General features: G+C 42.0%; 1 protein-coding gene across 3 annotated transcripts; it reads right to left on the reverse strand.

The window, feature by feature from the left end:
- Positions 1-678: 678 nt before the first annotated feature.
- Positions 679-24,885, reverse strand: SLC19A2 (solute carrier family 19 member 2; the record flags this gene model as incomplete). Of its 3 annotated transcripts, none has more annotated exons than XM_082673791.1 (6): positions 679-1,177; positions 3,384-3,525; positions 3,865-4,057; positions 5,153-5,375; positions 18,060-18,548; positions 24,679-24,885. In XM_082673791.1, 6 exons carry the CDS (start codon positions 24,883-24,885, stop codon positions 1,049-1,051), a joined length of 1,383 nt encoding a protein of 460 aa, XP_082529917.1. In that variant the 3' UTR covers positions 679-1,048. The 3 variants fall into 3 exon arrangements, with proteins under 3 accessions (XP_082529917.1, XP_082529916.1, XP_082529918.1); XM_082673790.1 differs by having other exon boundaries at positions 17,946-18,548; XM_082673792.1 differs by lacking the exon at positions 18,060-18,548.
- Positions 24,886-26,878: the final 1,993 nt, after the last annotated feature.

Below are 26,878 nucleotides of genomic sequence, written 5' to 3' on the forward strand. Positions count from 1 at the left end.
ACAGGAACTAAGTCTATCCTAGTTCCTGTCCCACCAAAATAATTAATAAGAGTCTCAGTTTGAGAAAAAGACCTTGGAATGATCCAACTCTTAACGACATCTTTATCTTGAATAAGAAGGATAAATAATATAAAAGCTATAAATGGAGATGAAGTTATTTTTAAAAAGACTTTTCCATTTTATTTTGGAGATAAAAGTGCAAATACAAAATGGGTTAGTTGTATCTTTAGCCCATTTAGTAACTTTTCATCATAGAATTAATAGTCCTTCATACTGAAGAATAAAAGACAAGCAAACCTGCCTTAAGTTTTCTGATTAGGTCACTTAGATTTTTAGCAGGCCTCAAAACTTGCCTTACTATTTAACTAAATTAGCTTCTCTAGGAAGCATATGAATAATGTAAAAATGAAAAATCCACACAAATACATAATTGTCAAGATGGGAATTGAGAATATTTACACAATGAATTTTTTAAAATAAATTATTAACGACACATATTCCTTATAAAACACCAAACCAGAGCACATATTGTCAGTGATAGGAACAACTTTCATCTGCAGAAACACAAATGCACATGAATAACACAGAAATAAGAATTAAGTTGAACAGAGGCAGGTGCTATTAGAACATATTTCTGTTCTGACCTGTAACACCTGTGGCCCCTGTGAAGCCCTGGTCCCACCAGGCCAAGCATCTGGCTAATCTGATACAGAAGTACTTGACCTATGAAACACCAGACTCACTTGCTAGCAAGTATACACCACCATGTGCTGCTTGATTGCTCTTGATTACTTGGTTTTCAAAAGCAAGCTCACTTTCAAATCAGAAAAAAGTCATCCTCATATTGGCTCTCGTAAATAATCCATGAAGTACACTTCACTTCTGAACAGTATTCTATTACTCTAGGAGGACAAGGTATAGTCAACTGGCTGCTTTGAAGCCATGAAATGCACACTCATAAATATGTGTCTACACTTTAAAAAATTAAATACATCCAGGCACAGCTGCTGTGCAGAGTTCTTGTGATAAGAAGCTCATTAGCAGTGTGTTATGAAGTGGTCACTTGAGAACTTGATTCTGGATCTTGGGGCTTTCTGTATTTCTTCAAAATATTGACTGCACCATTAGTCAGGAAAACCACAGCAATGAGTGCAAAATAACCAGCGTAGATGAAGAACTAAAGAGGGGGAAAGAATAATTTATAGAATTATCAATTAGAAGGTAAGCTCTTTTATTACATATATGTGAACAGACTCCATAATTAAAGGTATATTCAGTTTCTCTATAACACTTCAAAAAACATTGTGTGCTTAAACAATGTGCCAGGCACTGAGGATACAAAGAGGCAGCACAGCATGGTGATACTGAAGGCTGATTCTTGGGTGCAAATCCCGACTTCCCCCTTTCTAGCTGTATGACCTGGATTGAGAGACTCAGTCTCTGAGCCTCAACTTCATTTGCAAAACATTTTGTAATTCATAATATTTCCTAATTGCAGAGTTGTTGGGAAAGGATGAGATTATGTATGCAAATGTTTATTAGCACAATGCTAATGCTGTTAATACTATCGTTTTTATTTTTGTTGCTGTTGTAATTGAATCTTGCTGTTATAACTGAATCAAGCTGATATGATTAACAGGCCAAATTCTGAATATCAAGACCTCTACTCTTGCCCAGAAGAGGGCAGTAGAAGGTCAACTATCAATATATTCCATTATAAGATTACTTTTTATAAGAATCTTCTCTAAGCCAATTTTTTTTTAATTTTATTTATTTTTTGACTGTGTTGGATCTTCGTTGCTGCATGCAGGCTTTCTCTAATTGCGGCAAGTGGGGGCTACTTTTCATTGCGGTGTGCGGGCTTCTCATTGCGGTGGCTTCTTTTGTTGTGGAGCACGGGCTCTAGGCACATGGGCTTCAGTAGATGTGGCACGCGGGCTCAGTAGTTGTAGCTCACGGGCTCTAGGGCACAGGCTCAGTATTTGTGGCGCATGGGCTTAGCTGCTCTGCGGCATGTGGGATCTTCCTGGACCAGGAATTGAATCCGTGTCCCCTGCATTGGCAGGCGGATTCTTAACTACTGAGACACCAGGGAAGTCCCTCCGAGCCAATATTTTAATGTAACTATGTTGTTTATCAACATCATCATCATTTTTGTTCTTAAAATAACTTACTAACTACTGATAAGCTAACACTCTGAGCCAGGTCCTTTAAAATTCTGTTTTATTTTCCTATAGGAAACTCGTTAATTAATCATGGCAGTTACAAGTTTCAGCACAGCCCACAAAATTCTATTATTCCATACGTTTAAACCTACCACTTTTATAGCAAGATGACAAGCACCTAGTTACTCTTCTACCCTCCACCCCAAATGAAAGTACCTAGCCCTTGAGAGGTCTTCTCAAGGTTTTTATTGCAGGTAGTAACTGGGAAACACTTAAGTAATTCTTACTTAAAAGAAAGTAATAAGTTCCCATTCCTCTGCTCTGTCCACCCCCTCCCCCATCCTTTTGTGAGGCAGCATGATGCAGTGGGAGATGCCTAAGCTTTGGAGTCAGATGCTGGTTTGAATCCTGGTTCTGCCATACTATTATTGACTGTGACCTTAAACAACACAACATCTCTCAGACTCATTTTCTTGATGTCTAATCCTGATAACAACACTGCACAATTCTATATAAAGTACCCGGCACATAGAAAGCACTCAATGCACATTACCTATTTCTCTTTTAGACCTCCTCAGTAAAAACAAAGTTACTTACTGCTAACATGTTAGGTCTTTGTATTCTAAGAAAACTAATATGTAAGGAAGGAATAATGGAGATGGAATCATTTGGGCTGAGATGAGGTACGGTAGGCACTTTTTTATTCAATTGCCCATTTTGCTGAAGTACAGAACAAGCCCTACCTACAACTCACAATCAAGAAGGCATATACAACTATACAATTCCTGAGTGAATAAAATTATTCACACTGTCTCTGTTTGTGCAGGTGTTTTCTCAATAGGTCATATGTTAAGAATCATAATGCTATTCAGCAACAGGAAGCCATTACCTTGGTATTTGGGTGAGGGGTGTTTTAAATAAAGAAGCAGGAGACTTAGAGAGCTTTGAGGTGAAGCATGGCATCTCAAACATGAGATGTAGTATTCCAGGCACAGAATTTAAAATGGAGGGAAATAATGGATGAGGAAGCAGAAGGGCTTGGCCTGGAAGGAACCAATATTACCTCTCAGCTCCACCAGGCTGGTTAATTACACACAGAAATGTTCTAGGGCCTCATCAAAAAGATGATATTGTTTGAATTTGTTTCCATGAAGCATGCTCCACTTCTGTTACCCTGATCAACTCATAACATCTTCAGTACCGAAACAGAGATCTTACCTGAGGGGTAATTTCCAAGCCAAGGCCACTGGCATCTACCACAATTAGAGTAAGCAGAGTCTGCAGTGCCAGAGCGATGAAGGTATTTACACCAAACACTAGGGCGTAGCGCTCCATGCTGAGGTTTGCAGCAATCTGAAAACTTAAAAAATAAATAAAAAGAATGCATAGACAAGAATTACTTCCACGATAGTGTGAAGAGTAGCCCGTACTTTCTACTGTCAATTCCCTTCCCAACCAAGTGAAGAATATTTTGTTGCTAAATGATGTAAACCCCATGCAAACATCTGAAAACAGCAGGAACATTTAAACAAGGAAATAAAGAACCTTGCCTAAATGCTTCCTCAGGAGAAAAACTGGCAATACACATATAATGCTTCCTCCCATTTGCCTCTTTTAACCAGAAAATTTAATTTGTAAAGAAACCAAAAAGCTAATCCTGTCAGCTCTTCCTAATGGTTCTTTGAATCAAAATACATACGTTGCTATAGTGATGAGTAACATGTAGATGATTCTGAAGACAACGTAGGATGCGTAGCACACCCAAATGTTACCCACGGTGTCCATGATGTACACTGCAGCAGCAATCAGGAGAGAAAACAGAGACAATGTCAATTCTCCCCAAGTGGACCAGGATAATTTTATGTAACCAACTGCAAACACAGCAACAGCACCTACAAAACAAAAAGAGAAAATTTGTCATTTTGCTACACAAATACTATTTCAATAAATTAAAAATTCATCTTAGATTATTACATTTTAAGATCTTTTAACTTTTAAACAGGGTAACTTAAGATTATGGAGGGCCTTGAAAGACAGGCAGAGAATTTTGGACTTGATGGAATAAATAGTATGGAGCCATGGAGAGATGATGAGAGACTGAACTAGGGCAGCTGGTAATGAGAAGGAAAAGGAGGATACAGAGCCAGGGATGCTGCTAAGGAAAAACTACTGAGGCGGACACAGAGGCGAGAATCAAAAAGAACCACTGCTTGCAGCTTGGCAACACGGCAGGATGGCTCATCTCTCTTCCCAACTGAGGGGCAGTTTATTATGTGGTAAAATGATGATGATTATGATAACGATAGCTAAAATGTATGGAGTGCTTTCTAAGTGCCAGTCACAGTTTTAAGTGTTTACAGAAATCATATAAAGTTTTCCAAAACCTTCTGAGGTGGGTCGACAAATTAGAAAGGGACAACAGAATAAAATGGCCAAAGACACAGGCTCTGAGTTCAAACCGCGACTTTACCACTTACCATCTATATCATCTTGGCCAAGTGATTAACCTATCTGTCCACAGCTTCCTTAACTGTAAGCTGGGGATAATAATTACACCTATCTTAGGAATTCTGTGAGGACTGAGTGAACATACATAAAGTCTTTAGAGCAGCGCTTGGCACATATAAACAATATATTTGCTACTGCTGTTATAAAGTATTGTATAGGTTACTCCAAGTTTTTCAACAAGTGGCAGAAGAACCCAGTAAATCAGAGATAATGGAAACCTAGATAAGAAGACAATTTAGAGGACTATTATATTAGGTTTCCCAAAGGTTAAAAGAATTTAAGTTTGTTAGTCATAGCCCTCCACCTCATGTGCAATTCTAAATTGTCCTCCTAAATTATAAAATCAGAGCTCAAAATAAGTAATCCATTCTCTGGGGTTACTTCAAACTTGGGAGGGGAGAGAAAATCTGATTATGGTTGACTTCACTACCAGAGGAATCTCCCCCTCCCAAGCTGCCCTACCACCCTGCACTGCTTACCCAGTAAGGTTGAAACGGCCTCCACGCCACCGTTATAGATGGCAGCATGACGAGAAGGCATCACCTGCTCCCACAGGCCCTGTGCATAGTTCACGACTTGAAAATAGCCGCAGGTGGAGAGGGCCCACCACACGGACCAGCAGAGCAGAGGGCGAGAAGAGTAGCACACCAGGAAATCATTCCACAGGACCTTCAGCACAAGGAGACGGTCTGGCTTGGATTCCTACACAGAAAAAGGGAAGAAGGCAACTGTACAGAAAGCAATTGTATAGACTCAATTTTCTATTCAACAGACTTTTTTCTTGTTCCTTGTGAAAACCAATTGCTTATTTCATATACGTGTGTGTGTGTGTGTGTGTATAAACTTCTTAGCAATTACATTTATCCCCCTGGGGAAAAAAACACATTCTTATATAATTTTTGCTTTGAATGCTCTATAAACATTAGTACATCCAGCAAATGATATACTGTTTACAAAATGAAGGTAGAAAGATGGTCAGAAATCGCGTACTTTAGCCAAAGGGAGATGACATTCCATATCTCCCCATACAGTGGCAAGCAACATTAAGAATAAGCAATAATTTGGGCTTCCCTGGTGGCGCAGTGGTTAAGAATCCACGTGCCAATGCAGGGGACACGGGTTCAAGCCCTGTTCCGGGAAGATCCCACATGCTGCAGAGCAACTAAGCCTGTGCGCCACAACTACTGAGCCTGCACTCTACAGCCCGTGAGCCACAACTAGTGAAGCCCACGCGCCTAGAGCCCGTAGTCCGCAAGAAGAGAAGCCACCGCAATGAGAAGCCCGCGCACCGCAACGCAGTGTAGCTCCCGCTCACCGCAACTAGAGAAAGCCCACAAGCCCAACGCAACCAAAAAAAAAAAGCGCAATAATTAGCAACCCTAGTAAATCACTGTTCAGGTAGAATCCATGAATGAGAACCTATCAGATTCACTGAAAGATAATAGTTAAGACAGAAATCTTAGAAAGAAATAAATCAAAATATTAGCAGCAGTTCTCTCTGGCTGATGGGGTAATCAGTGATTTTAATTTTCTTCCTTACACTTTTTCTGTTACCCAGTATTTATGGGAAATATTACTATTACAATGAAGTAATAAAGCTACTATGCATGTAACTGAGTGAATCAAAACATTACTATGTACCATCATCCCTGGACTATGCCAAGAAGTCAATATGAGATTCCAGACATCCTGTGAAATAGCTATCAAAGGTTGCCATAATTCCGGAGCCTCGCTCAGAACATAGGAACTTTTACTTTTGCAACTAACATGGGAAGGCAAAATGAGAGAATCCAAAGGGACCAAGAGGAAGCTAACTGTGAATTAGCATATAAGAGCCAGGATGTGTGACAGGAGCCATGTTACACATTATTAACACCAATGGCAGCAGCATGATTCAACCCGCTTGCTGGCTGGAACCCATATCTTGCACATGAGAACCTACAGATGTAAAATGACTACTCCCACCTGCTGTCAGCCCTTTCTCCTTTATTTTTAAAAACTGAGGTATAATTGACCTTTAACTTTATACTAGTTTTAGGTATATAACAATGATTTTATATTTGTATACAATGTGAAATGATCACCACAATAAGCCTAGTCAATATCTGTCACCATACAGTTATAATTTTTTTTCCTGTGATGAGAAGTTTTAAGATCTACTCTCCTAGCAACTTTCAAATATGCAATATGGTATTACTAATTATAGTCACCATGCTGTACATTACATCCCCAAGACTTATTTACAACTGGGAGTTTTACCTTTTGACTCCCCTTTACCCATTTTGCTACCCCCTACCCCCTTCCTCTGGCAACTACCAGTCTGTTCTCTGTATCTATGAGCTTGGGGTTTTTGTTTTGTTTTGTTTTTAGTTTCCACATATAAATGAGATCATGCAATATTTGTCTTTCTCTGTCTGACTTACTTCACTTAGTATAATGCCCTCTAAGTCCATCCACATTGTTGCAAATGGCAAGACTTCATTCGCTTTTTAATGGGTGAATAAATAGTGTTCCAGTGTGTATATAAATTTGTCCGTATACCACATTTTCTTTATTCATTCATCCACTGATGGACCCTTAGGTTGTTTCCATATCTTGGCTATTGTAAATAATGCTGCAGTGAATTGGTGGGTGCCTGTATCTTTTTGAGTTAGTGTTTCCATTTTCTTTGGATATATACCTAGAAGTAGAATCCTTGAATCATGTGGTAGTCTGATTTTTTTTAATTTATTTATTTAATTTATTTAGTTTTGGCTGCGTCGGGTCTTCGTTGCTGCATGAGGGCTTTCCCTAGTTGCGGCGAGTGGAGATTACTCTTCGTTGTGGTGCACAGGCTTCTCATTGTGGTGGCTTCTCTTGTTGCGGAGCATGGGCTCTAGGTGCACAGGCTTCGTTAGTTGTGGCGTGTGGGCTCAGTAGTTGTGGCGCATGGGCTTAGTTGCTCCGTGGCATGAGGGATCTTCCTGGACCAGGGATCAAACCCATGTTCCCTGTACTGGCAGGCCGATTCTTAACCACTGCGCCACCAGGGAAGTCCCTGATTTTTAATTTTTGAGGAACCTCCACACCGTTTTCCAGTGACTGCAACAATTTACATTCTCACCAATAGTGCACGAGGGTTCACTTTTCTCCACATCCTCACCAACACTTATTTCTTATCTTTTTGATAACAGTCATTCTAACAGGTGTGAGGTGATATCTCATTCTGGTTTTGAGTTGCATTCCCCTGATGATTAGTGACATTGAGCATCTTTACATGTACCTGTTGGCCATCTGAATGTCTTCTTGGGAAAAATGTCTATTCAGATCTTCTGCTCATTTTTAAATTGGATTCTTTTTTTGCTATTGAGTTGTATGAGTTCATTTTATAATTTGGATATTAACCCCTTATCAGACATATGATTTGCAGATATTTTCTCCCATTCAGTAGGTTGCCTTTTCATTTTGTTGATGCTTTTCTTTGTTGTATAGAAGCTTTTTAGTTTGACGTTGTCCCACTTATTTTTGCTCTTGGTGTCAAATTAAAAAACACATTGCCAAGACAGATGTCAAGGAGCTTACCACGTATGTCTTCTTCTAAGGCGTTTTATGATTTCAGGTCTTACATTTAAGTCTTTAATCCATTTTACGTTAATTTCTGTGCAGCCCCTTCTTTAAATAGAACCTTTTAATAGGTATAGTTAGGTGTTTATAATACCAAGTTAAATGCTACTCTTTTCTTAGCTCAGTTATATGCAGAGGGAGATGTGTCTATTATCAAGCCAATAGCTAGGATGGAAACTTGAGAATAAGTTTGCTTCTTTTATTGTGCTGTTGAAGGACACAATCCTAATTCTTGCTATAAACAATGAACATTTTTTTCATGACGAAAGGAAGACTATCATTATTTTCTCAGATATTGATATTTCATTACCCAAAACATAGTACAAACATATACAATGAGCCTTAACCAATGGGGACAAATATAGTACATCTGGTTTCAAGGAAAAGGAACCAAAATATGTATCATGGAAGAACTGGTGTTTGAGACAGGCTTTGGGAGATAGATAAGATTAGAATAGAGAAACAATTAAGAACAACATTCAAAGCAAAGGAAACAAGAACAAAATCACAGAAGAAGGCGCTTTCAAGGTGTACTTAAGAATTGGCAATGATAAAGTTCTCTTCCACCATAAAAGGCTTCTGGGACACTCTGTCCTGCCCTGGCCTGCTGTGCACTTATCTTGTTCCAAGAATACTCATTCTTGCCTTTGCCTGGTATCTCGTAGAGCCCTAGTTCATAAGCCCTAGTTCAGGGGCACTGGAAACCTTTTAAGAGTTGGCACAGAGACCTGCCTTTGGCTACTCTTTTTCAGGGGAGATAACACCTATCTGAGCTTCAAGGGCATTAAGCTGCCAAAGGTAGGGGGCACAGCCATATACGGCTACACACTCTCTCCCTCCATCCCAACTCAGACATATCCATTGGCAGGGGCCCAACTGGAGATATCCAGAGGGAAAGGCTGTGACCACAAATGAAAAAAAATGGGGAGGGTCAAAAGACAGACTTTGTCCTTCACACAAGTCTTTCTGATCCTGACTTTTAGTGCTCAGGGCCAGCCTGGTGAGAAAGACAGAATACTGCCCAACACAAACCTCCCCCCAGTCACTTTCACCATTATGGTTTCAATTCTTTGGGTTCTGAAGGCTATTCTGACATGAAAAGAAAGAAAGATCAGTCTTGAATTAACACTGAGTAAAAAACCATAAAGTTATAAACCTACATGTAGGTTATAATTTCATTTACTATAAAATCTGTACAAACAGTGATATTTAGAAAGGGCACTAAAATATTAACAGTGGTAATCTTTGCACCCAGCAGTTCAGATTATTTTGACTTCTTTTTATGTAGTTTTCTGTATTGTTTACTTAAAAAATTAAGTATGAATCTTTTAAATAAAATCAGTAGAGCTCCAGTTCCCTCACCTGTAAAATGGAGACAGTGATACCTATATCATAGAGTTTTAATGATAGTAGTTTTAGTAAGAATGAGATAATGAATATAAGATTTTTGGCACAGTGTCTGGTACCCAGGTCAAAATAAATGGGAGCTGAGATGATGAATCAGCAGCGTACTTGTCTACACTCAGATGAGAAAAATTTCTGAATCTTAGGCTTTTTACAGTAAAATGGAAATTAATGCTTACTTCAACAGGTTATTGCAAGAACTAGATAAGCATTATTCAGTATGTAGCAAGTGCTCAATAAATGTTGGTTTTCCTTATATTCTATTTACCATGACTCATTAACATAATCAACAAATAGGTCCTGAGTGCTGTTATTCAACTTTGGACTTCCAGGCCCCATCTGCCTGTTAGCGTTCACTTCTTAGAGTTTCAACTGCATGCTGTTTGTCCTCTATCTTGCTCCATGCGGCTCTCAAGCCCTCGTAATATGACCACATTTCTCGTGCCACATGTAAAAATTCTAACATTTTGCAGATACTGAATTAAAAATCTATTATTTACATTGACTCCACCATTTTCATTTTCCTGGTGTGTTCATTAGAAAATTCAAAATTACATATGTGCCTGGCATTATGTATTTTTTGGTGAGCAGTGATCCAGAGGATGGAAATGTATGCCTCCTTCGACTCCTTAAACTTAACCCCACTCTGGGGCAATGTCCCAGCCAGGCAGAAACTGCAGGTGGAGCTGGAGACCTTGAAGAGTTTGGCTATACTTCCAGCTCAGCCCAAAGCCCAAGGATGATTCTGGACTTTCACTCTGACTCGTGCATTTCAGATCTTTCTGGGTTTGGACCTGGTATATATGTCCCTCCCAGCCCGCCCTGCCTGCCCCTTCAGTTGTCACCCCAGCAGGATCTCGGTGGCTTGGGCACTTCTGGGTTTTTTGGGGGGTTTTTTTGGCACTTCTGTTCTTAGCGGCTCTCTCCTCCAATGTTACCAGGTGGGAGGGCAGGCGGACGCACAGGCGCTGATGCCAAATCTGCCACCTCGGGCGGCGGCTGCTGAGCCAGGTACCCTGCTCTCCAGCTTTCCCGCTCTGGTGGCCGGGGACCCAACCTGTACAGTTAGAGCCGGCCGGGGGAGAAGGGGCAGCTGCCCTGCCAAGAAGCTCATCACCCTCAAGGCAAACACCTCCAACCCTCAGACCCCCGGGAGATTCAGAAGCGCTAGACGGTCCAGGGGCGCGCATCCTCACCTGCGCGCCCCAGGGCCTGACGTGTACTCTGCGCATGCGCCACCCCTCCCTAAACTTTTGCGCCCTGCGAACACACGCCCATTGTTCGCTCACAGGTTGCAGAGTATAAAAAGGCAACAGGCCAAAGAGAGCGCACTCCGCTTTTGGCCGAGTTGACAGCTGAAGGAGAGTGCTCGGAGCCCAGCTCTCTATCCAAGGACCGACCTCACCCAAGTTCTCTAGGGGTAGTTACTTAGGTAGGCCCTGCCCCTCACCCCCGCCCCGGGCACTGGGGGACCAGCACCTGCCAGGAGGGTTCGGCTGCCCCCAGCCCGCTCCCCGCGCCCACCGACTTCCCGTGGCCGGCCCGGGTCACCCAGCTGTCTATGGCCAGCTATCCACTCGCAGGCCAGCCCACAAGTGTCCAGTGACTCTGCATCTGCGCTTTGCCACAGAGTCTCTGAGACCCCATTCTACCATCCCGCAGACCCTGCGCTCCTTTCTGGGGGTCCTTATCTCCATCTGCAGTCGAGGCCATCGGAAGAAGGCGGTGATGGGTGCTCGCACCTCCACGACATCCCGCAGCTCAGTGTCCGCAGTGGACACAGTCACTGTCAGTGTGGCGCGGGGGCAGCCAGTGCTGCCCACGACACCCAGCTGTGTCCCGAACTACAGCACAGATAAGACGGTGTTGAGGGCCCTGGGAGAGAGCGGGCAAGGGATGGCCAAGCAGGAGGAAGTCCCCACAGTCACAGGGAGGAACGAAGACCAGAGAAGCGGCCCCGATGACACCGGGGGCGCACGATCTGCATTTAGGCCCCTGGGGGGCTCCTTCTTCGTGCCCAGGCCTGGACCTCTGCAGAGAGACCTCCACGCCAAGAGGGCAGAAGACAGATCCAACAGGAAACTGCAGACCTCTTGTATGAGCTCCTGCCTCCAAAGAAACGCCATCACGAGCTCATATAGCTCCACCCGCGGTTTCCCGCCAGTGAAGAGAAGGAGGGGTCCCGCCATACCGCAAGGGCTGCCCCAGAAGTCTGCAAAGAAAGGGAGCAAGGAGGGCCCTCCGTCGCCCTCTGCAGCTCCGGTGGTTTCCCAGAGGAAAAGCCAGCCTGACAAAGATGTGGAGGTAACAAGAGGGCAGAAACGGCCCTGGACGAACGACTCCCTCACACCTGACGGTCCCAGGCCCCGAAAACGCAGGATTCCTCTGCTGCCGCACAGGCGAGGGGAGCCTCTGAGGCTGCCCCCAGCCCCTAAGCTGGGTTTCCGGGTCACCAACGAAGACCTAGACTCGGAGAAGGAAGCAGCGTTCCGGCGCATCAACAGTGCGCTGCGGGGTGAGACCTAGGCCATCGGAGGCCTGGGCGCCGTGCAGCCTTCCTGTCCCTTCCTGCTGCCTGCCGCAGGGGCTGCTTCTCCGCAGAAAATGTTTCATAGTTATTTCTATTTTAATATGATCATGGTACATTAAAATATATTAGTGCTTGCCTGTGAATACTAAGGTCGCTTGACTTGTAATTTTCTATATTGTTCTATATTTTTGTGACTAAAGGCATTACATGGGGGAATTAAAAGAATATCTTGAAGCGATTTTGGCTTTTGATCTGCCACTAATTCCTATTTAACCTTAATTCAGGGGTCGGATTCTTTGACCCAAGGAAACAGAATAGTATAAAAAGAAAGAATGTGAGTGTCAGAGGGTGGCAGTGATTAAGTATAGCAAGAGACGCCTTTGCAAAAGCTACTGTTGGTCCCAGAAGACTCTCACTTAGCTGTGTGACCCTGGGCAAGTCACTTCACCTAAATATCTGAATTATAGGGCTGTGCTGATGATTTAAAAGTGACTGGGCACGGTGGACGCTCATAAATCCTGGGTTCTCAATAAAGCCACTGCCCTGCTCCTTGGTCCTTTGGAATTACTATATTAGTAAAATTTATACTTGACAGTAATTTTAGCTTAAAGTTTATTTTGTCTATTTCATCTCAGCCTTTTGGCTAAGATCAAGTGTAGTATCTGTTCTTGTCACTTTAAATAGCAAGAGAAAAGAAAGAAAAATAACGGGCATGCCCCCACATTCTTCAGACAATAGGAGCCTCTTAATCTGTTCCTTTGTCCAGAGACACAGGCCATTTCTCAGTGAAGGCCTCTGCCATCACTGAGGTTGCAGGGGAGATGTGGTAACTGGGGAGAAAAAGACCAATGGGGATGACCCCCTCACTCCTCAACATGCAAGCCCCCCACTTTCTCACTTGTCTAGCTAGAAATAAAAGGTTGATCCCATGGTTTTAACTTTCAGCTGCTGCTGGACTTTGCATGCCTTGCGTAAGCTGGGAGACAGAGGCAGGAAAAAACCCACCATAATCACCCTGTTAAGGCCATGAAATTAACTGCCCTGCCCTTATGAAATTAACACTGGAGTAAGAGAGACAGATGATAAACACACACATAAAAGAGAGCTTATAGTAGGAATAATACTATAAAGAAAGTAAAAAGGGTAATGGGCTAGCAAGTGACTTTGGAATGGAGTAATGATTGCTAAGAGTGTTAAATGGCTTTCTGAAAAGCTGATGTCCGAGCTGTGACCTGAGTGACATAAAGGAACCAGCCATGAAGATCAGAATGAAGGGCAGTCCTGACTGACACAATCTCCTGATTTGAAGTTCTGAGGTGGGAACAAGCTTGATGTGTTTCAGCCCAAGTGAGAGATAAGGTCAGAGAGGTTGGCAAGCAGCCAAATTGTATGGCGTTTTGTAGGCCATGATCAGAATTTTGCATTTTCTTCTATATACAATAGGAAAATGTAGGGGGAGGGGATAACTAGGGTTTAATGCCTAGACTATGAAGATTTAAGTCAAGGGCTGATGATTTCAATTAAATTACTTCTGTGTATCCCTACATATATGAGGGACTGGAGAGGAAAGGAGAAGTTGTTCATGGTATGCCTGGGAAACAAAAGAAAAAAGAGAGTACCTTCACATCAGTCAGCTCACAAAACTCAGGATTCTAGAGTCAAGTAAAGCTTAGTGATCATCTGATTTAACACTCTACATTTAGGGGTAGCCTAACTCAGTTAAAGAAAAAGAATTTGTGGGACTTCCCTGGTGGTCCAGCAGTTAAGACTCCGCACTTCCACTGCAGCGGGCACAGGTTCCATCCCTGGTCGGGGGAACTAAGATACCGCATGCCACGCGGTGTGACCAAAAAGTAAAAAAAAAAAAAAAGAAAAGAAAAAGAGAAAAAAAAAGAAAAAGAACTTGTGATGGAATTAGTACCAGACTCTCATAACTCTTCATAAGGCCCAGAATACCTTCAACAAATTCAAAGGGAAGATGAGAAATTATTTACAGCCTCACAAATAAAGATCTACAGTGAAGGTACAAAGCTGTTCTTGATTATTCATATCTAATGATAAAGATAATAATAGAAATTACCGTGTATTGATTACCTACTTATGTATACTAATTTGAAAGCTCTACATGGCTTTATTTAATACTTGAAATAGCCCTATGAGGTAGGTATATGAATGAGGGAACTAAAAGTCACAAAGAATTAAGAAACTGGCCCAAGGTCACCCTGCTGGTAAGTACTAGTACTGGGGACTGCCTCCCTTCTTCAAAATCCACTATACTCTGCTTCTATAAATGATATTGAGTACAAAATAAAAACAGTTATTTTGCTGCTGTCTGTGTTTTATGGAACTCACACACACACACACACACACACACACACACACACACACACAAAGAATGCTTCCTAATAGTAAAAGGTGTCAGTCTACAAATAAAAGTATAGTTTTATTAACAGATATTTATTAAGCATTAATCTCATGTCAAGCCCTGTGCTAAAGAGTTGGTTTAATTTACATCATTTCTAATGGATAAGCTACTTAAAAAAAATCATGTCCAACTATATGCCAAGCACAAAATGAGTCCAGTTGCCTGTTTGGGAAAGAAAATCACTGGCTTTGGCAGCTCCTCCTCCTGCAATGTCAGCACCCTCTGCCCCAAAGCAGTAGGACTCATTCTGAAAATCAACTTACAAATACTCTAAGATAACTTGTGGACTGGGCTATCACTTTGACTTCGACCTCATTTTCCCTCTTTTTAAGTCAAGATAAAACCACCCACTGACCTAGAACTCTTCTTTACTGTAATTACCATGATTATCATTTATGGTTCATTGATGGGCTTTGTCAACTTAAGATGGCACTGTGATCTCCAATATCCACATTCTAATTTTCCTTCAAGCTCGTCAAAGAAAAGCAAGCAGTATTTTAGGGCTGTACAGCTGCCAAGCAGCACTGCTTGCCTGTCCTGGTGTCGGTAGCTGAGCCAAGGAGACCATGAAACTGACTTGAATCCTAATTTTACCTCACCATGGCCAACATGATGGTTCTGACCATGTTGTTATCCCACCGAAAGACTTCATGGAGCAAGGTACAGATTGAAGTGGATTTCATATCTGCTCTAAAATTATGTCTAGGAGTACATGTGTGTAATTTTGCACGACTCACTAGTGTTGGATCTGAATCCTTATCTCTAAAATGAAAGGGTGATGTGACCTAAAGTCCCTTTAACATGCTCTGATTGTTATATGATTTGTGGTTAGAATCACTTCTAACTCTAAAAGTTTATAATTCTTCACCATATCAAGTACTGACATTTTGCATATCTATAAATAACAAATATCAAGGTGGTCTAGGACAGAGTTTTTTAAATTTTAGATTTCACCTCATTAGTTGGTAATAAAATCAGTTTAGTGGGCAGTGATCACATTATAAAAAAGTAAACGAAATGTGTCAGAATAAACCATTGTGTTGTAAAACTTTTGTTTCATGGATGACTTTGAGGGGTTCAAGACTTCAGTGGAGAAAATAACTGTAGATGTGGTGGAAATAGCAAAAAAACTAGAATTAGAAGTGAAACCTGAAGTTGTGACTGAACTGCTGCAATTTTATGATAAAACTTGAATGGATAAGCAGCTGCTTCCAATGGATGAACAAAGAAAGTGGTTTCTTGAGATGGAATCTACTCCTGGTAAAGATGCTGTGAAGACTGTTGAAAGGACAACCAAGAATTTAGCGCATTACATAAACTTAGCTCATAAAGCAGGGTTTAAGAGGACTGACTCCAATTTTCAAAGAAATTCTACTATGGGTAAAATGCTATCAAACAGCATTGATGCTGCAGAGAAATCATTCCTGAAGGAAGAGTCAATCGATGCGGCAAACTTCACTGCTGTCTTATTTTAAGACATTGCCACAGCGCCCCAACCTTCAGCAACCACCACCCTGATCAGTCAGCAGCCAACAAGATCGTGGCAAGACCCTCCACCAGCAAAAAGATTACGACTCGCTGAAGGCCCAGATGACGGTTGGCATTTTTTGGCAATTATGTATTTTTAAATTTAGGTATGTATATTATTTTTACATAATGCTATTGCACACATAATAGACTACAGTATAGTACAAACATAACTTTTATATGCACTGTGAAACAAAAAAAATTGTGTGACTTGCTTTATTATAATATTTGCTTTACTTCAGCGGTCTGGAACTAAACCCACAATATCCTTGAGGTATGCCTGTATCACACATAGTTTTCAGCACAGATGAGGAAGATAACTTCCTATCCTTACATACTGTGGACTTCAATTCAGAAACTGGAAGTAGATATTCATCATTTATTGGAATCATTTCACCTATTCATTTAGAAAATTTTTTCTAGAGCTTCCTTTACATACCAAGTTCTGAGGATAGAAAGATGAAGAAGAGGCAGACATTGCTGTGGCTTCTAAGACATCTCCAACATGAGCAATATAATGTTGTGCCAGCAGCTCAATAACAAAAAAACAAACAACCCAATCCAAAAATGGGCAGAAGACCTAAATAGACATTTCTCCAAAGAAGATATACAGACTGCCAACAAACACATGAAAGAATGCTCAACATCATTAATCATTAGAGAAATGCAAATCAAAACTACAATGAGATATCATCTCACACCAGTCAGAATGGCCATCATCAAAAAATCTAGAAACAATAAATGCTGGAAAGAGTGTGAATAAAAGGGAACCCTCTTGCACTGCTGGTGGGCATGTAAATTGGTACAGCCACTATGGAGAACAGTATGGAGGTTCCTTAAAAAACTACAAATAGAAATACCATATGACCCAGCAATCCCACTACTGGGCATATACCCTGAGAAAACCATAATTCAAAAAGAGTCATGTACCAAAATGTTCATTGCAGCTCTATTTACAATAGCCAGGAGATGGAAACAACCTAAGTGTCCATCATCGGAGGAATGGATAAAGAAGATGTGGCACATATATACAATGGAATATTACTCAGCCATAAAAAGAAATGAAATTGAGCTATTTGTAATGAGGCGGATAGACCCAGAGTCTGTCATACAGAGTGAAGTAAGTCAGAAAGAGAAAGACACATATATATGGAATTTAAGAAAAAAAAAATGTCATGAAGAACCTAGGGGTAAGACAGGAATAAAGACACAGGCCTACTAGAGAATGGACTTGAGGATATGGGGAGGGGGAAGGGTAAGCTGTGACAAAGTGAGAGAGTGGCATGGACATATATACACTACCAAACGTAAAATAGATAGCTAGTGGGAAGCAGCCACATAGCACAGGGAGATCAGCTCGGTGCTTTGTGACCACCTAGAGGGGTGGGATAGGGAGGGTGGGAGGGAGGGAGACGCAAGAGGGAAGAGATATGGGAACATATGTATAACTGATTCACTTTGTTATAAAGCAGAAACTAACACACCATTGTAAAGCAATTATACTCCAATAAAGATGTAAAAAAAAAAAATCTAAAATAAAATTTAAGTAAAAAAAAATAATAATAATGTTGTGCCAGTCCCGGAGGTCATTTACTCCAGAGGAAAATACATTTGTCAGCCCTAATATAAATCAACGTTATATTGAATGAATGAATTAATGAACCAATGAAGCAACTCAAGATAAAACCAGAATCCAAATGAATTGAGGGACTTTCCTGTCTGCTTTTTCACCATTGGTCTAGCCCCAGAGTAGCAACCACCAGGCACTTAAGGCTGTGCTTACCTGTCCCTCCATGGGAGGCTCCTCTGTATTTAGAGGGATCTTTGATTCAACGTCTTCCCACTGCGGAAGGTGGTTAGAAGCTGAGGTATCAGTAGCAATGCCACCATTGTGTACCTTGACGCCATTTGCTCCTTGGCAGGAGGGAGGAACGTGGTGAAAGAAAAGACTCTTCTGTGGCATAGGGAGAAACCAGGCTACAGCGAAAGCCACAGAAACACAGGTAAGAGAGATGACATTCAGGCTGAATAGGGACCAGCCTGCCACTGAGACGAGGATCTGCCCTAGGACAGAGCCCACTGTGAAGCCCACCAAGGTGGCACTTCGACAGTAACTCGTGACTTTCTGGTACATGCTCAGGTCTACCACACTGTAGATGTAGGAGTAATAGGCAATTTCAGTGGCTGTGGCGATGCCATAGAAGAATTCCAAGAACTGAATGGCCAGCAGTCCCTGGGCATAGAGCAGCATGAACCATGTAACAATAAGGCTGAGTCCCTGCAGCAGAACAACAGGTTTATAACGGAGGAAGTCTGTGGCAAGGAACACAGGAAACAACAGCACCAGGTAAGAGTAAGTCCATACTGGATATATTTCATTGAAGACCTGGTAGAAAAAAGATAAAATCCCGTTAGTGATCTCAAAGGACCGGGAACATTCGTAACAATTTATTCTTATGAAACAATCTACCAGTACCTCAAAGATCTCATTTTTATCAACCAAAGAAATCTTGACAACAATTCTGATAATTGTTTGGAATATACTTCTCCGTTTCCACCCCATCGTCTTTTTCCTAATAAAATCTTCCCTATTCATCAAAGCCTAGTTCAAGGCCTTCCTCATCCTGGAAGACTTTGCTGCAGCTGATAGTGTTTGTATCCCACCACCCAAAAAGCTCTCCTGATACTGCTTTGTATGTGTCAGTCTCCTCAATTACCTCATGGCACTGCTTCTTAACCATGGCTACACATCTCCCAAGGAGCTTTCAAAAATGTGGATGCCTTGCCGCAGGCATTTTTTAGAAACCTCCCAGGAGATTTTATTATGAGCCAGAGTTTAGAACCATTGCTTTATAGGTTCTTTCAGGGTGGACTTGACTTTCATTTGCACAACCTAACAGCTCGCACACTGTTTGGAAGATACTTGGCTCAATAAATGCTTTGGAAACAAATAAATGTTTTGGAATCATTGTCAGTTCTTACTTCTAGCCACAGAACAGGGAGCCATGATCCTACTGTTTGATTAGGTTTCTCTGATTTTAAGTTTCATTTCTTTGGGGTAACATGAATAGATAAAGAAGGTAAATCTGTCCTACAGTCTTAACAGAGTAACTATCTGTGGATGGTAGCATTATAAGCAACTCTGTTGTCCTTCTTTTTGTATGTCTATACTATGAAAAAAAATGGAAGGTTTTTTTTTCATTAATTTTTCATTGGAAGATAGTAGAAATAATATTTAAACCACAAAGACCCCAGCTGGAATTTCTGTTCCATCATTTGCCGTATGATTTTAAGCAAGTTTTTTTTTCAGTTCCTTTTAGCCTTAATCTCCATTATCAGTAAAAGAGAAGTAAAACCTATGCCACAGGGTGGTTTCTTGCAAGGACTAAATGAGAGAGTACATGTAAATCACTTACTCTTTTTTCATACGTTTAAAGACTTAAGGACTGAAGCTGAAACACAGACCACTTGGGACAATACAAATTAAATTAACTGAACTGTCGTCCCCATTCTTCGAATAACAATCATTGTAGGAGACTTTTCCCTCTTTTTACACCTACCCCATAGCCTACTAAGTTCCTGGGGCTTTAAGCGAGTCAGTTTTATAAGTGATCATTTCAAAGTTTGGATCAGTGGCCTCAGTTTTTAAGTGCGTTCTGAAAGGTAGTCTTACTAACAGTCTAAATACTTTGTGATGGAGCAATCTAATCCTTGGGTTTGACTTACTTTTTAACTCTCATGTATACCTCAGTTCACCCAACTAATTGTTTTAAGGTTTTAGAGGAACAATAAAGTAAAAATTTTATTTTTAGTAAATTATTATAAAATAATTGCCAATGCAGAGAACAACTATAAAAGGAAAACATAATCTGAAATACATTCCAGACTTGATTTCTGACTGGCTGAATATCAAAAGTGATTTGTCTAATAGCCTCGCCTTCATGAATTCCGGTCTAATTTGTGTTTGCAAATCATCTAGCAACCTCCCTTTACCAGGAAGCTTTCTTGTGCCTGAATGTGTGCGTGAAAGAATAATCGAGAACTGTAGAAATGATTCTTATTCACAAGTGTGTAAGTTTTATCAAATGAGGAACAAAGTGCACTCGGCTGACTTAACACAGGGTCAGAGGCTTCTCAGTAGAAAACCAAAGGGGATAAGGGCAACCTTGAGATGAAAGCCGTGAGGAGTGAAGGCTGCCCTACAGACTTCACAGGTGTGCTCCATTAGCAACTTCCCACTCCTTTTTTGCCTATAGTTTTATTCATTCTCCTACAGTTTTCTTAAGTGTGAAACTGCCTCCTCTGTTTGACTCTGCATATTTCTTCACCTTCACATTTTCCCCAACATAATACTACAAAGCTATTAGCCACCACACTTCCCCTTTAAAAATACCTTCCTTCCATACCCAGTCTTCTTTGTTCTCCACCACACCGCTTGGGACTTTCACTGATTCTTCACTCCAGTAATACTGTCTGCACTTAGACATGTTATATACCCTTCAATACTAGTTGTCCCCAAACGATTAACGGTGAAGTTTTCGTTATATAAACCTCATCCTTTCAATTATCAATTTAAAGTGTTTATGCTTATGAGTCTAATTCCACTCCTAATACAAAAACCACAGTTTACGTAATGAAGATAAGGAAAAGCAATGCCAAGTAGAAACTAAAATAAAGGCAAGCAGGGGAAAAAGACCAGATATGTTCTCTTTAACTTATTCTCAATGAGAAATCTGAATTTACTCCTAGGAGAGACATCAACCCAAGAGGACCGTCCCTCCCACAGCATTATCAGCATTATAATAGTACATCTCTACTGACACCACACGCTATGCTAATCACCTCACCTATATGACCTCATTTAATCCAAACAACGCTAAGCGGTAGATGCTTTTATCATCTCTATCTTACAACCAAGGAAACTAGGCCTTACGTGAATTGCCCGAAGTTATCCCAGCTAGTCACCGGCAGAGGGAGTATCTGCACCTAGATATTCTGAATCCACCACCCTAAAATGCCCCATTTCTTCAATCAGAAAACTATTGTTGATCATCTACTATGTTCCAGGCTTACTTCTAATACCATAAAGCAGCTTTTTCAACCTGCCTAGGGGTGCTTTTATGGGGCTTTCATGAAGAGAGAAGACCAGACAATATGCAGAGCTTAGCCACTGTGTCTCCAAAAGTCTCCATAAGACCCCTTCTCTCTCAATGCCTCCAAGGAGAAGCTGTCACACCAGGAAATGCTTCTTTGATGGATACTCTGAATCCTGAAGCGAAACTTCCCACATGCCAAAATGTACAGGTTATAGACTCTTACTGGCCACACCTGTACGATACCTTCTTATCTCAGGTAAAAATCTGCCATGTGAGCAAAGGGAACTGATTTTATTCTAAGGTGCCTTTCACAGTTCTTTGGATCAGAGCTTGTTTGTGCTTTCTTCTGAGACACAGAGTCAAGGGAAAACAGCTGTTCAGTTTTAAGCTCTAATTCAGATTTACACTTTATTTTAGAATCACATTTCAATTAGACAACTACTTAGTAAGCACTTATTTGCACAACACTGTTTTCAAACTGTATGGAGATTACGAAAACAAAAAAAGAATAAAATGAAGCCTCAGTTCTCCAGGAGTTCTGAACCCAGTGAAGAGCACATACACGTAAATTATTGACAAGGGAGTTAGGAAATATGGGGGGTTGCTCCTTTGAGATGGACCTTGAAGGATGAGAAAGTTAGATCCACTGGATTTATGACTATAAGATTAACGTGGATGGAGCTTGGGCATGTAGAAGGCAAGGGGAAGAAGGATGTAGTGGGAGATAAGGGTGTTAAGGAGATAAGAGCCAAATTCTGTAAGGCTCTCAATATTAGGCAGAATAGTTTTAAATTTAATGTCTTAAAAGTATCAAAGAAAGGTAGTGAATGTCAAATCCCATGCTGGAAAAGATGAAAGGATAAAAAATTTTTGGTGATAAAGAGCTCTATTTTATTAAAAGTTTGGCTTTCAACTACTGAAAGACAAATTTTAACCTGTTTAAAATTTATAAAGTGATACAGGTTAATGGTTTTCCTGAAATCTAAGAAAAAAAAATCCTTTGAGAGTGGAAAGAGGAAATTCTGACCTTCTTTTCCTCCTTTTGTCTTTGACCTTGGTTAACAACAGCTCTATCTAAGATGACTGCTCTTGGACCTTCTAAAGTCTCCTGAGGGAAATACAAAATTCAACACAAATAGACTGACCATGATTTGGTATTTGCTTTGCCTAAAAATCATGTAATATTAAATAAATAAATAACTGTACCTTGGTGAAAACAAGCAGTCAGAAAGGAGAACAAGTTGTCCTATTTATTTCAGTTATTAGAGATATTTAAAAACCTAGGGTTCCAGAGAGGGTGGACAGAGCCATACTGTGCACGACCATCAGAATCGGCCATGATTCTGAGGTCCTCAGACACAAACGACATCCCTTTCCAGACTTCTGGATTTTTCTTCAAACCCTGCCCTCTTCCTCATCTAATGTGCAGTAACAGAAGTGTGCTATGTTTTTGTTACACATTCAGCAAATGTTTCCTGGGCCTGGCCCCTCTGCTTTATTGCTATACGCCTCGAACATATTTCACTCACCTAGGCAGCTTTCTGATAAGACAGGACACATGATGGCACATCACACAGCAATTCTGCCCAGGGCACTTGTACAAAACAGTTCGGCTTTCAAATATCAACAATGGGAGCATGTTTCTCTCCCCGTGTGCTTCTCTTTCAGGCAAGGTGCACAAACTGTGCAGATCACGTGGCAGTTCACATGAAATTTTAATTGTTAGCAGCTCACAGACAGTATCATTTCTGCTTCAGTGGCTACAATTCAGATTTGGTGTTTGCTGTGGGTCTCCAGAATCATTCTCTCTTGTATTTACTGAAGTAATTGTCTTCTTGGAGAATCATTCTGTTCACAAGAGTTGGCCCTTTCCCCTTTATTATTGTTTTTAACCAATACTATAATTCAAATAGGTAATGAGTAACTCTTACAGTTCCTTGTGGAGTGGTCCATAAGACTGAGAAGTAGATCTGAAGTTGGGTAAAAGTCAGTGCCACTTGCTAGGGGTGAGATAATGTGGGAAACTCAAGTGAAATCCTCAACCAAGAGTTCAATCCCTTCCCTGTTAAGTGCCCTTGAAAATGGAGGAGCAATGCAACAACAAACTGGATTATGAGTAATTACATCCTGCTCTGACCTGTTATGCAGGGATACTCAAAACAGGTGACTACTAATCACAGGGTAGAGAGTAAGGTTTAAATGGGAGGAGTACTTCACAGCAGCTGGGACAGGAAGGCAGGGTGGGAGGAGAAGTAGACATAAGAAATAAGAAACAGCTAACAACTGCCCACTCAGCTTTCACCCTTTTGTTCCAGAAAGGAATACCAGACCTCAGCTTTCTTGCTTTGTAGTGTTCAAGGAAGAGGATGCTGAATCTGCTTTACTTGGGTTTTGTGGTAGCAGCTTGAGTTTACGTCCTTTTTCAGTTAATATAATGTCTTTCTTTTTCAAAAAACTGGTGTTGAGATTGACCATACACTTTAAAGAGTTAAACACATTTTTAAAGTACACAATGCACTCCAAGTACTTTACTTATAAATCCTCCTGGGGAAGTCAGTCAGCAAAAAGTTCTTGATCATGGACTATGTACTCTTAATTACTCTCAACGTCGCAGCAGAACAGAAAGGAGCAAAACTAACATCCGTGAAGCAACAATTCACAACGCAAGAAAAACTATAATTAAATGCCAACTATGTGATACCATCTAAATATCTGCTTTTATCCCGGGAGGTGGGGTTGGGGGAGCGTGTGGGAAGCGTATTCCTGGACACAGTCTCGCCCAACCAAAAATCAAGACAAGATGATGGGTTCTTGTTGTCTTGTACAGTCCTTATTTGAGCACTTCCATCTCTCAAGGGTAAACAATGCAAAGTAGGGGAAGGAAGAGGGTGCAGCAGGTAGAGGGAAGATCCTTTCAGAAAGCAGAAGTTACTCAGCATCTGGTTCCTTACTTTCCGGCAGCAAATATTTATTTAAATCTTTACCATGTCCAAAGTACAACCTGCTGTTTTCCCTTTTATTCTCCAAATATTCTCCTCCCCGCCGCCCCCGTCCCCGCCCCCAAGCAGGAACTGCTGGATCAGTCGGAGCAGAGTGGGGCTAAGTTCCATTACAGCATCATCAGCACATCGCCTGAAGCACACGTGAACTGGGGCTCCCGAACCGCGTTTCGAGCCCTTCACCTAAGACACGGCCTATCAATCCAACGCAGGAGAGAAAAACAGCGTGAATTAAGGCAGCGCCTTCCAACTGAGAAAAGTCAGCAATCTCTGCTCAGAATGGCTCCCGCGTTTCGAGCGCCTTTCTCACTCCTCCTTTCCTCAGCTACAGCCCCTCCGCCCGCTCTCACCTTTTCCCGCACATCTCGGCGCCCGCGCCCCGCGCCGGCCGAGCCACCTCCCGCCCGCCCCCCGCGCCTACCTCCCTCTTCGTCAGGTTCTTGTCGGGCCCCAGCAGGTACGGGGTCAAGAAGGGCTCGGACGGCCTGAGGCTGGCGAAGAAGCCGTAGGCGCAGAGCAGCGCGGTGGGCACGAACCAGCACTCGCGCGGGACCCGAGCCGTGCGCAGGAGCATGGTGGCCGCCGCCGCCGCCGCCGCCCGCCGTGTCACCGGGCCAGGCACATCCATCTGGGGCGCGAGGGGCGGGGACCCGGCCCGGCCCTTTCCTTCTCCTTTTCCTCCTCGGCCAACCGGAGTGAGGTTGAATCGCTGCCCCAGCGCAGGAACCTGCAATTGCGAGTGGCGCCTCCTCCCGGCAGGGCCAAGCAGTTCTGAGACAGTCGCCTCTGATCGCAGTGACTCCCAGCCTTTCCTGATTGCGGGAACCTCACGAGTCGCCACCCGCCCGCTGAGCGGCAGAAAACCGTTCACGCCCTAAGGCCCACCCTCCGCCACCACCTCCCTGCTGAGAGCCAATCACAGAGGACGTCAGGCATTGGCTTCTGTCCCATTGGTCGGTGGCTCACAAGATGCGAACTCGCGGCGGCGGCGGCGGCACGCAAGAGCGCAGCAGACGTACGCTGGCTCGGGCGCAGAGGACTTGTAGGACTCAGGTCAGACCGTGGCTGTTCTGGCGTGCGCTGCTCAAGGGGCGAGCCCTCCGACCCCGCTGGAGGTCGACTAAGTCATCCCTCGTGCTGCAGCTCACCTGTCGGGAATGCTCCGCGTGGGCCTTATCCCCACCAAGAGAAACGCGCTGTTACACACAGTCATTTTCTGATTCTTAACCACGGTCCATTCAGATTTTCCTTCCCAAGTGGCCAGCTCCGGGCAAAGATTTAACCTTGGGACGGGGAATGCTCTACCTTTCTTCCAGCAGCTTTCAGGTTTTAAATTGTATTCATCTGCAGTAAAAAGACATTAGAAGCCCGGGATCTAAACGCTCCGAGGCGTTTACCAAGAGCTGGAGCAGGAAAAAGTGGATAAAGTGCTGTGAAAAGAATGAACGAGCTAGTTGCTTAACAGAAGGATCGTAATGGAGTCCTACTGAAAGGGTTTTAGCTTTATGTCGTTACTTTTTGTAAGCGGGATACAAAGAAAGCAAACATAACGTAACTGTAGATACAGGCTGTTTAAAACGTAAGGGGGAAATCCGAGTCATTAAAGCAATCACGAAATATCATCGATCTCTTTATTAAAAAACGCAAAACAGAGGTCTTGGCATAGTGTTCAAGGGCAAAGCATGACAAGAATCCGCAGTGCTTTCTTTAATTTTTGTCTATAAACCTCTTTCTGCCTGACTCAGCCTGACTGTAACCCAATCCTTCCACTGCAGACCAGCTGCACCATTTAAAGCAATTTCCCCTGTGCAGTATTTGCAGACTTACAGATCCTACCAGAAGCTCACAGAAAACATTTTTGAACTCTATTTTGCTTTAATGTATGTTACGACCTATCTAGCTCAATTTTCTTCCTGGGTCAGCAAATGACACTTGTTGCAAAAAGGATACTTTTTGCAATCAGCCACACAACTCTACCAGATGGAACGACATACTAGTAAAGGGAAAGGAGATTTGTTTCTAAGACTGCACAAGTGGATGAACCAAAATATATGAGTTGATTGACCGCTGAAGAAATGCAGTTGTTGGTATTTACATCTATCAGTGGGTCTCAAAGTGAGATCCAGGAAGCCCAAGGGAACCTTGGGATCTTTTCAGAATTCCACGTGGTCAAACTACTTTCATAATACTAATAAGACTTTATTTCCTTTTGCATTCTAGAGACTACATGATATGTGATGACATTGTCACTCTAAAGACCAAGAGAATGTATGTTTGTATATTTTTGCATTTAAAAACCTTTCAGATTTAATTTCTAATATGGCAACTATGAGTAGGTATAACCCACAAAAATAAAGTCTTTAGGGTCCTCAATAACAGGTGTCTTGAAGCCAAAAAAGTAAGAACTTCTACAATTATCTAGTCCTCTAAACTTCAGCCATAGTATCTACCTCTCATTATGACTACAGAGAGAACATCAGTGGTCCTCTTGGCAATTGCTTCCCTTCACATTTATTGATACATTCAGTGCTTTAGTAGAAGAGAAGGAAAGAGAAAAACAAAAGAGGCCTCAGAAAGAGAAGCCCACTTATTAAGAACAGCTTTCCATCCCTTCCCTGAGT

This window comes from Grampus griseus, assembly GCF_964374135.1.
Source record: "Grampus griseus genome assembly, chromosome: 1".
In the NCBI taxonomy this organism is placed as follows: domain Eukaryota; kingdom Metazoa; phylum Chordata; class Mammalia; order Artiodactyla; family Delphinidae; genus Grampus; species Grampus griseus.